This window comes from Papilio xuthus, unplaced genomic scaffold (genome assembly GCF_000836235.2).
Source record: "Papilio xuthus unplaced genomic scaffold, Pxut_1.1 DF827680.1, whole genome shotgun sequence".
In the NCBI taxonomy this organism is placed as follows: Eukaryota; Metazoa; Arthropoda; class Insecta; order Lepidoptera; family Papilionidae; genus Papilio; species Papilio xuthus.
In genome coordinates, this window is record NW_013530969.1 from 4,666,576 (window position 1) to 4,678,743 (window position 12,168).

The window sequence follows — 12,168 nt, forward strand, 5'->3', positions numbered from 1 at the left end:
TCTACGAGATGGACTGTGATCAAGTCAAGGTTGCGAGAGTACTCTATGCATGGACGAGATGGGATACATTTTTAGAGATAATCTTCAGGGGATATATTTTTAACTGTAAAAAAAAACTTGAGCTGATGACGGTGATGATAATTTATCACATTTTAAGATCGCTAGTAATCAATTTGCAAAATATTTGCAGATGTGATTTTATGTTACTCGTATTCTTTGTAAGCTGTTACGTCAGCACATCTAAAATATATATATTTTTAATTTTACTTGATTTATATAAAAATATATATAAAATACAAATTATGCATTTTATAATAAAAGAGCAAAATTACATTATACAACTAAAAATAAATATTTTTGTAAGAATGAAATGAAATGGTTTGAAATATGTATAAAGTAATATAAGCCCTTTAATTTGGGTTACTACTACTTACTTGCCAACGAAATTTTCTAAGACAGAACTTTTGCCAGCAGATTGTCCACCCACCACAGCAATTTGTGGTAGGTCTAATTGCATATGCACACCGAGTTGTGTGAAGGCATCTTGCAATTTATTAACAATAGGAATCAATTGCTCCATTCCTATGTTACCGGACATGGCTGCCGGTATCCTGGAATACTTCTGGTTTTGTGAGGTTCTCCGCAGATATCAGACTACTGATTTTTAGTTCATCAATACGATGCAAGGCTCGTTTTGCGCAAGCGTAAACGAGCATTGGGTCATGTTTTATATAGCTTCCTTATTCTATGCATATTTGGGTATATACCCAAATAATTTAATCATTATTTTATTAATAGAAATGAAAAAAATATATTTAAGCTGTTTTTGTATGCTGCATAAAAGCCAAAAAGGTATAAGCTTTAACAAAGCTTCAAGCAAAACATTACAAACGTTACAGTGTGATATATTTTATTCCCAAAACAGTATAGTATAGTATTTTTTATTGTACTTACCCCTCGTTATTATTAAATCTAAAACTAACAAACTAAGTTTAAAAATTAATTGAGATGTGGCAATTTCATCTTTTTATTTCTCTACTATGTTTTTTATTTTGAATGCATTTTGTATATTTTAAAACTCGTCCGACAGGGTGCGCTTTGTTGCGTCTTTGTGACGTCACTCTATTGATTGTGAAGGAAGGAGATCGTCTTTTGGAGACGCCATCTTAAAATAAAGTGATATAAGTTTTGGTAGCGTAGGATATAGAAAAAATCTAAAGTAATCTCCATTAAATAAACTTGCATTTGTCTAAGAATTTTTTTATTTCGTATTATTCGATATAACGGACCAAGGTATATATTTATTTTGCTTTTGTTGTTTCAATTACTAATAAAAATTAGTTTATTTACCGTTTTCTACTAGTATAGAGTTTGTACCGTTATTATGGTTTAAATTATACTTTGAAGTGCGGATGTAACGGGTGTGAAAGTTAATTTTTAAATTCCAAAATCTCTTGTCATCGATCCAGCGTCTGTTCAGCCTACGGATGTAACACGTCAATATACTTCGGAGGGCAGGGCTTAAATTCTCCCTTCATTTGAATTGTGAAAGTATTTTGACTATATATTTAGACAGTGAATACGTGGTAAATATTAACACTATAACTAATAATGTATCAAAGTATGTTTTTAGTTTAACAGTGCAGTGTAAAAATTGTTTTTATATCGTTGAAAATTACGAAGGACAAAGAACTGTGGTGACTGTTTTAGTTGATGCAACGTCGAGTGCATAGTTTAGTGTTTAGTACCGATTGCATTGGTTGCAGTTGGTGGTCGGTGAGAGGGTGATCTCCTGATGGTGTGTACATCGCAGCATGTCTGCACTCTCGACGCCGGGCGGCGGAGGAACTACGGCGCAGAGCAAGCCGACGTCCGGCAAGCAAAAATATCAAAAGTTGGACATCAATAGTTTGTACTGCGCCAATAGAGTAAGTTTTTTTCGACCTTCATTTTCTTATTTCCGCCATTGTAACCCAGTTTATTTATTTTCTTAACATAAAAGAGAGCGTAAACAATTTCTACCTTAACAGTAATTGGATATGTAATAAAAATATATATTTACATAAATGACTACAGAAAAAGATTGGTTCAAAAATAAGCATTATTAGAAAAAAATTATTTTATTCCTTGCAGACAAATATAGTTTGAACATTATGAACTGAATAAGTAAAAGTTATTTGTTATTTTCTAAATATATGATGTACATAATTGTTAGTCTTTCTTTATTATAATTTAAAATGTGAAATTAAACTTGGAATCATTGTTTGAATAAAATCAAAATGTTATGTAATTTTAAAAAAAAATCTGTAGGATATTATTCTGAAATACAGACAACATAAATTATTAAAGTAAAAATAGTAAATAATGTAATTTGTCACTAAGGTCATAACTAATTTCAGAACGAAAGCTCAGAACCGTCCTCAGTTAAATCTCAACTAAGCCGCAAACATGGAATGCAAATTCTTGGAAAAGTTCCCTCTGCTCGGCGTCCACCAGCTAACTTGCCGTCTTTGAAAACTGAAACTGGACAAGACTCAAACATCAAGTGAGTCATTTTCATATACTTATATATTTATAAAACATATGCTCTGCAGCTTACTTCAAAACTTCATTGTATTGTTAGCATTGTAAAGGATACAGGTTGCATTTTAAAATTTTGGTGTGTAGTTTTCAGTTTCATGATGGCAAAGGTATTAACTGAAGTTATGGTTTAAATGTTATGTTGTGGTATATTCAAACATATAATAAGTCATAGAATTATTTCAATGAAATTTAGTTAAATATTTTGTACTATTTCAGTTCCAATTCTACAACCACCACAACAGTATCAACTCCGGCAACATGCACATCCCAAACTACAGTAAGCATTTTACAACAAAACTTCCATATTATTACAGTTTAATTGAACTTTAGTAATTTTTTTAATATAATTACAGTCTACAACAACGAACAGTGGTGTTGTTGCGGGCACAGCACAGGGAGGATGGGTGTCTCTGCCACCACCTTCGTCACCCCACTTTCGCACAGAGTTCCCCTCCTTAGAGGCTGCCGCTCAACCCTCACACCGAACTACAGATGTTCCAGTCTCACAACCACTATTAAGACCACAAAGTAATTATACATTTTTATTTCTGATTAAATGTGAATCAGAACAAGTTATATGTTCCATGCCACTACTAGTTTTTTTTTATAAAAGTAAACTTGCCAGGTGATTCACAGTGAGTACATGTTCAACTTATTCAAATATATCTTTAGTTTCAAATAATATAGGGAACAATTTATTAAACTCTGGAATGGTCTGATCTCTGCAGTTTTTCCAAATCAGTACAGCTTGGGTCTTGCAAAACCTTTGGTGTTGCAGATGTCCATGGGCATCTATGATCACCTAGGTGTTTGCGCCGCCCACTTCTCGTGAAAAAAAATAAAACAAAGTTTAGTTAAACACAGGTAGTATTTAAGGGGGCTTTGGGTGTTTGGTATATTTTTTTAATAATAATATTTAAGCATACTAAAATACATAATTAACATAGGTGTTTTCACCAGCTAGTTTGTTTACTAAGAACAGCATATATGTATTTATAAGTTAACCATTTGATGCAAGGTTGCATAATTTTATAACTTGTTATGTAATCAAAATTTGTATATTAAGTACATTTAACAGCTACTATATGTGTGTATGCAGGAGTGTGTTATTTTTTAATGCAAGCAATATTCATTATCACATTATAGAGGTCAATGCATTTCCTGCATTCACAACCTTCATTACAAGCTTTGATTTATGATACTGGAATAAACATTTACAAACTACTAAATAAGTAATTATTTGTGTCTGATAAAGTCCTAGCCATGGATAATATGAAAATCTAAACTTGTGTACCACATGCAATTTTGGAGAATATAATAATTTCTAGCACTGTTCTTATACTAGAATTAATTATAATTGTCTTATGTTATTATACTTATACAATAGATTAGTACTATTCATTAAGTTTGTTATTGTAATTTAAAATAAACTATCCTTGTGATATTCCATAAATAAAGGTCATCTACAGTACAAGAATAATTTAACTTGAATACAAAAGACCTGAATGCTTTTTACACTGATTTTTATTTTAGCAGAGATGTAACAGGTTTTAATGTCAAATGTAATTGCTTTAACGAAAAACATTTTTCCAGTCATTATTTATATGTTTTTTGTTATCATACAATTTATTATACTTCCACATAATATAGTTTGATTCCATAGTCATATCATAGTTAACATTGAATAAAACATCTTTTATAGCGGAAGGCAGTTGGACGTGCGGTGGGACGGCAGGCGTTCGTCAAGAAACTACATCCTCTCCCGCCGCCGCTCCCGCCTCGACGCCCGCCGCACAGCAAACACCCGCTTTCCGTGCTATACTACCGTCCTTCGTGAGTACATCTTCAGAACTTTTGTATGTTTGAACACAAATGGTTATTAATTGTATTATGTGTATATTTTGTAGCTGATGAAAGGTAGCAGTGGCAGTGGGCTCGGGCTGGGCACATTGAGCACACTTCGTGACAATCGAAGCGGCGGCGGCGCCGCCGGTGGCGCCGCGAACAGCGGCAACCAATCGAGCTCACGGTCTATGTCTCGACCGCCCGCCACGCCCCGAGCCGTGGAGGTTTTAACTGCACGCCCTATTCTAAGGGAGGAACAAATTTCCTCACTCGATGATATTTCTCGTGATGCGGGATGGGCTCAACATGACGATATTGATTATGAGTGAGTACTTTGTTGGAATTAAAAGTTATATAAATAATTTTTATGTTTACTATATAATGTAATAACCTATATAATTTTTCAGTCAAAAATTGGACTTCTCCGATGGTGAATCGTCGGCACCCACTACAAAGTCTAGTAATAAAATTAACATCAACCGATCAAGTGCAGATAACGAGCGTTTAGATTCTAAGCTCCAGGAACCTGGCGATGAAGACCAATTGTGGGCCGAAAGGCGACAAAAGCAAAACAATGAAGTGGCTCAAGCTGTCGCACGAGCACGGCAGCGTAAAGAAGAAGAGCAACGGCGGCAGATGCGTGACACACCCGCGACGAATCAGCAGACTAAAGATAACCGAGAGAAATTAGATCGTATTGACAAAGATCGCAATGATAAAAGAGAAAGAGATTCAAATTCTAGGGAAAAAGAGAGATTGGAAAATAGAGACCGTGATAGATTGGATAATAGGGAAAAGGATAGAATGGATCATCGCGACAGAGACACAAGAGAAAAAGATAGAGGTGAACCAAGAGATCGTGAACGTATGGATAACAGGGACCGCGATCGTAATGATAACAGAGATAGGTTCGACAATAGAGACAGGGAGCGGGATTCTGATAGGGAAAGACATGAGAACAGAGATCGAAATAGAAATGACAATAGAAACGTCATGGAGAATGAAAAAGAAAGATTAGACGCAAGGGATAGGGATCGTAATGACAACAGGGATCGCCCAGATCGTGACAGGTTTGATAGAGACAGAGAGCGTGGTGATAGAGAACGTGAAAGAGATCGTGATCGCGACCGGGATCGTGATCGTGGTGATCGCGACCGAGATCGAGGTGATAGAGAAAGAGCTGATCGCGATCGTGACTTCAGGGAAAGAGATTATGGTCGCGATCGTGACCAGACTAATGCATTCTCTAAAACCTTCCAAGCTAATATACCACCAAGGTTCTTGAAACAACAACAAAACCGACAACAAGATGAACAGCATAAAGGGTGGGCATTTTCAGGAAAAGCGGCGCCAAGGCGTCAAGACCCACCTGCGTATAACGCTCCGCGACATGCTCCACATAATGGCCGTCGCTCATATTCAAGGTATATTTTTAATTTTGAAAGTGAAAACAGAATAAGTTGATCTGCTTTTAAATGGATATTCAAATTTTATTTGTTTTGTTTTCAGGGACTATTCTGATCGTGAGGACGAAGTGAGAAGGGACAAAGAAGCTACTGGTCCTCAATGGCGCTCAGAAATGCAAGATTATGACAAATCTGCTAGAGAAGTAGAAAAAAGTAAAGATTATGGTAATGACTTCAGAGATAGAAGAAACGAGTCTGAAAGAAAAATAATAGAAGGCCACATTGAGCAAAGAAGTAGAACTGCTGCAGACAAATTAACTGAAGTCTTTGAAAGGAAAAGTATTGGCCTTACTGAGCCATTTGCTCCTCCCACAGATCCTCCCGTACCAATACAGCCTCCAGAACGAAACCCTACTCCACCAGTAGCTCAACAAGAATCTACTGAAAAAGACTATAGCAAAACTTCATGGGCTGAAGCATCACAAGAAGATCAACCTTTAAAAACGTCATCAGAAAATGTTCAAGTATCATCGAAAGAGAAGGAGCGAGTGCCTAAAGACATCACTTCAATTTCTGAAAAAGCAGATATCAATATTTCCTTAATCCAACAAACCTTTCCTGGTCAACCTAAACATCAAAACGCTACTCCAGTAAACAATCCTCCTGTATCACAAAGTCTTACTAACAAGTTTAATACTAACCAAGGGTCTAATGTGCAAGATTTCACAGCAAATCAGCAAATAACCCAAGTGGCACACAACACAGCACAATCTGTACCTCTTTCTTCTAATCAATCTCAACTTCCATTTAATGATAGCCAATCACTTTCTAGACTTGACAATCAACCCATTTCCAAGCCTGGACCTCAAAATGATATTCCTACGATTTCACCACAAATTCAAAAACCTGTTGACATAGTTTCACAACATATTTCAAGTAAGCCAGCATTCACTTCTCAAAAGTCTGATAAAGATTTCTCAGAATCCGAGTCCATAGCATCCAAGTCAAGTAATGATCCAACAAACTTGTTAGCGAAAAACAGTGACGTGCGACCTGCTGAACCCATTCAAGGTGTTACAGATTCACAAACACATGGTAGTGAAGAAAAGAAAAGTGATTCTTTCACTGCTGAACTATTGCATAAAATACCTTTGAAGGAGCCTATTGAAAGAAAATCGAGTGGTTCGGGATCTGAAAAGAAAAGCAGAGGATATGGAAACAATAGCGGTTATGTGTATAATAGAGGTTGGGGACCAAGAGAATCTCGTGGAAGACGTTCACATCGAAACTCTCGTTCTAAAAATAGAGCCAGTGAATCTGATGCATCGACGGATGGAGCTCCTAATGTTGATCGTAAAGAACGCCGTAGGGCTCCTCGCAGCCCCCGAGGTCCAAAGAAACCAGAAAGGTCGGAAGATGTGAATCATTTAGCAGATCCGGGCCAGCCAGTAAGTGACGGTATAGACATTAGGGAAATACCATTTGCTCCTCGAGGACAACCATCTAGACGGGGACGAGGAGGTTTTCAAGGGACAACTCGACCCCCAGCCCCCGCAAAGCGAGTTACCGGTTACGGGCCGCCCAATACTAAGAGTCCTTTCAGTCAGGCAAATAGAGCGGTTAAAGATACTGAGGATGGAAAAGATCCTATGCAAGATGACCGGATGAAAACGAATAATAAGCCGAGAACTGGTTCATCGACTGGTAGGGGTCGCGATCGTCGTCCTAAAGGAGCTGGTCAACTGAGTGGTGAAGATGAGAATTGGGAAACAACATCCGAACATTCCGAGAGCGGCGGCGCTCGTCGCCGTTCTATAGGCGGTAGACAATCTGGTCAGTCTCAAAAAGGACCTGGTGGACGTAATCAAAATAATCGACAAAATACCGGTCGTAATGGTCAAGGTAACAAGAAAGACAATTTAGATGTGAAAAATACTGATATAACCGATGCTATAAGTCTTAAAATATCTACTATAAAGAAAGACGATGAAATTGTTGATGATGGATTCCAAGAAGTGAGAAATAAGAAAAACTCTAAAGATGCCAGAGGACCAATAGCAAAAGACGATAACCAGCAACTTTCTAAACAACCTAGATCTCATTCCAATCATGGAGGAGGTAGAAATGGTTCATCGTCAAGAAACTCTAACGACAAGGGAAATGCTCGGGGACCAACACCAGTTTCTGGTAAACCCAATGCGCAATACGAAAGACCGCGACAAGCCAATTTAGCACCCCGTTTTGTGAAACAGAGGCAAAAACAACAAATGGGTATGATGTCCAGCTTCAGTCCAGATACTGGAGCTGCGCCACCGCCGCCATCGGTCAATGCCTGGGACAAACCGATTTCACAAACGCTGCGCGGTAATATTGACGAGCCGTTGGAGGTAATTGACAACAAATCGAGTCAATCTAGCCAACGGAGTACACCAGGTGATGCACCCGCTGAGACAAAGACAGCTTCAAGCCCATGCACAATCATAGCCGAAAAAACTGGTGTCTTAGATGGTACCACTCCTCCTGTGGAGACCATTATCTTTGAAAACACAAATTATAAGACAGTTCCTCCAGCTGAAGCTTTAAAACAAAAATACCAACCGAGTGCACCTAACGTGAAAACGCAAAATGAAGATGTTCCCACGGAAATTGACGCACGGACCATTACTTTTAATGGTGATGTAAGACCACGGCCAAGGTCTATTCAGGAAATAATGGCAGAGAACAGTAGGCCGGTACCGGATCCTGAAGGATCTTTAAGTCTTCCAATGTCTTTTGACACATCACAAAAGACTGAAGACTCTTCTGACATGAAGCTTGATTTTGCCTTTGACTCAGATTTAGGTCAACTAACTGAAGATAAAGCTGCTAAGTCACTTGGACTGCCTCGAAGTACGCACATGAGCTCTTCCAATACTATTTCTCCTCTGGCAGCTGATCTCAATTTAAAAATCGCTAGTGTTAAAAAAGTTTGGGAGATGCCTGCTGTGGCGGAAGGTAGCGAGGAATTGCAGTTTGCCGGATTTGAAGAAAACAACACCGACACTGGTGCTCCTCCTAACGTATGCAAAGTAAAGCCAACCCAGCAACTGCAATCTCCACCTCCTCAGCATTACAATCACATGGGATACCAAGGTGGATATGGTGGTTTGTCAGTATCTTCACCTCCTGCAGTTCTTTTTAATTCATCGCAACAACTGTTAGGCTCGTCACAACAGTTGCCACAACAGGGAGGGCTATATGGAGCATTTTTGGATCAAAGTCGTGGTCAGTTCGGAGGATTCCCGGGGACACCGTATGGTGCAGGTTCAGCCGCTCCCTACAATTACCAGCCTCCTCCAGACATGTTCCAAAGTCTTCCAAGTCAATATCGCATGGTAAGAAACTTTTCAGTCACTTAATCTTATTTTTTATGTCATACTTTTCATTTTAATGTTTTTATTTCTATGACGACAGGCGGCTGCTGCCGGTGGTGGAGCCGCGTTTGGACAATCAGGGCAGTTGGGCAATAGCCCTAACACTGTCCTCATTTCAAGCACATCAAATTCTTTGATGTCTGCCACTGTTAAACCTTCTTCACAACAAATAGGAGCTATAGGTATAGATATAATCTAACCAAATAATTTTGTCGTAACTAAAAACTAAATTAAATATAAAAATAAATATCATTAAATCCATACCCGTGATAAACTACATGTTTAACTTCGTGTTTTGTCATGTATAGGCAGCAAAGGCGGCGGCGTCGGCGGCGTAGGAGGCGTGGGAGGCGTAAACACTTACCAGCAGCAGTTCCTCGGTTACTCGGGGCCGGTGGGCGAGGCGCCGTACTCGCTGCCGGGCCTGCTGCCGCGCCCCGCACCACCCGCCAGCTCCTACTATTCGCCCTACCAGCCGCCGGCCGCGCCCGCACCCACCTACCCCCTGCAATTCACGCAGCCTGCGCAGTCTGGCAACGCGTTTGGATCCCAGTTCCTCACTTCGCAGCTACAAGTAGCAGCTGCCGTGCAGCAAATGCAGGTATTATTCCTTGTTTATTTTACATTGTATTGTATAAAACAATTTATAAACAACAAAGTTACATGTGGCATGGTATTATTTTAGCAACAGTACAGGGCACCGTTGCAGCAGCAGTATGCGCCGCCGCAACCGCGCCCCCCGCCCCAGCCGCAGCTTAAGAGCCCGCTGCACGAGCACGCCAACGGCTTCGCGCCGCTATGCGAGTCGGCCTCCCCCACGCCCAAGGGCGCGGCGAAGCCTCAGAAGCCGCCGCACTCGCCGCCCCAACACAAGTACCACGCGCCGCCACCCTCGCACACGCCGCACCAGCACCATCAGCAGCATCAGCAGCACCAACAACATCAACAACACCAACAACACCAACAGCACCAACAACACCAACAACACCAACAACACCAGCAGCATCAGCAGCACCAACAGCACCAGCAGCACCAGCACCAACAACATCAGCATCAGCAGGTGTGCTACTCTGTAAGCTATGAATCACATCTATGTTACAAATCTAACAGTATTTTTTTAATATGTATCTCAAATTAATAACATTTAAAAAAATACCTGTCATTTATAGACAAATAATAATAATATAACAAATAATGAAACCTTTATTTTGATATTTATTAAAAAATTGATCTGTATGCATGTTTTTTTTTTCGTATATAGCAAATGGTTGGCGGCAACAACGGTCGAGTGAGCGGAGGGCCAATGTCGCGCGGTGGGCCCGCAGCGCCGCGCTACCCTGCGCCCATACAGCGGCCACATGCGCCCGTGCCGCCACAGTACCGCGCGCCGCCCGCGCCCTCGCCCGGGCGACAGCATCATGCACCGCAGCGCAACAACCTCTACTACCAGCATCAGCAGCGCAGTCAGTATACACCTTCCACCCTCCTCTCTCCCGGCTGTCAATAGACAGTACGTGACCGAAAGCTTGCTAGAAAATATAATACTCCTTACAAATGAGAAAAATATTACACCCTTATTTTTATAGATTTTATGCTGTAATATGTATGATGTATGCACAGACGGCGCTGGAGGCGGTGGCGGGGCTGGCGGCGGCGCCGAACGCGCGCCTGAGGCCGGCGAGGTGACGCCGGGCGCAGACGAGCAGGCGGAAGCGGGCCCGCCCGAGTGCCCGCCCGCCGCGGATATCAAGGCTGACTGATACGCCGCGGCCCTGCACCTGCACATCTACTGCCACCTCTCACAATTTACTTTCTCGCTATATTTAATTAAGTCGTAAATTATGAAGTGATTTTAATAATATTTAAGAATCGTGCGGATCGAAGCACTCGTTTCACATCCGCGACGTCGACTCCGAGCGGCGACGGCGGCGGCGGCCCGGCGACTCGGCCTCTCGGCATCGCCCCCGCGCCGTGCGAGAGATGCTCCGTTTGTTTGTATGTAAATATATAGATCGGACGGACATCCGGCTGTCTAATTGACTGTTATAATTTAAGGATATGTATGTATAAACGCGAACGGTCGACCGCGTCGCGGTGGGCCGGTATCGCGAGGACTCTGCCTCCGACCGGCGTACTGACCGATGCTGCCTCGAGACCTCTCATTAGTGAATATGTAGCCGCGGTTTGCATAACGACTCGTCGATGCAATACGAATAAATAATAAATGCAAGTTGGAGCGAGATGGCCGCGCGGCGCCTTGCGGCGTCCCCTGACCGGTGCGCGCTTGCGCTCCATGTATCATAATCAATTATTATATGCGAATAAAATTATAATGACCCATTAAGTTTTTTATTTGTTAACCTTTGAGTGTTCATACATGTAAATCTGTAGTGTAATAACTGTAACTATTGCGCAGTTTGGTTCTTCGGAACTTAGTGAAATTTTTGTGAACAAAGTTTGTAAGTCGATATATTAACTGATTTTTATGTAAAGATATAGGTGAATAATCTGTTTAAATGTTATTGTGTTGACCAGTTGAATCTTCTATGAATTGAGTAGCGGTCGAAAGTATATAGCATGAGTGATTATTGTATTAAAACACGGTATTATTGTGGTATGGTTTTATTTTTCTTAATACCTGCCTGCTAAAAAATCTAAATTAGTAGCATAGAGAGAGCGGACCTGAGGGAATAATCTATTTGCGGAGATACCTCTCATGGAGGTGTACTCCAGGGTCAAATTATACTTAGCATCAATCACTACACAACAAAACCAACTCTTGGTGGAACTTGCAGTCTATAGTACTCATGTTTGCGAAAGCAATCCATATATTGGCTATACACTGGGTAGCAATTACTCCTAATGATGAAGGCAACATCACTATTTTCGATGATGAACATCTGTGTTAACATAATCTCTAA

General features: G+C 40.5%; 1 protein-coding gene across 2 annotated transcripts; it reads left to right on the top strand.

The window, feature by feature from the left end:
* Positions 1-1,112: 1,112 nt before the first annotated feature.
* On the top strand, positions 1,113-11,587 carry nocte (no circadian temperature entrainment). 2 transcript variants are annotated; one of them, XM_013311344.1, is made up of 14 exons: positions 1,113-1,293; positions 1,767-1,928; positions 2,400-2,545; positions 2,800-2,860; positions 2,937-3,111; positions 4,286-4,416; positions 4,491-4,753; positions 4,836-5,852; positions 5,938-9,208; positions 9,288-9,429; positions 9,556-9,848; positions 9,933-10,319; positions 10,509-10,710; positions 10,868-11,587. In XM_013311344.1, exons 2-14 carry the CDS (start codon positions 1,815-1,817, stop codon positions 11,005-11,007), a joined length of 6,342 nt encoding a protein of 2,113 aa, XP_013166798.1. In that variant the 5' UTR covers positions 1,113-1,293; positions 1,767-1,814; the 3' UTR covers positions 11,008-11,587. The 2 variants fall into 2 exon arrangements, with proteins under 2 accessions (XP_013166798.1, XP_013166799.1); XM_013311345.1 differs by lacking the exon at positions 1,113-1,293 and adding an exon at positions 1,471-1,586.
* Positions 11,588-12,168: the final 581 nt, after the last annotated feature.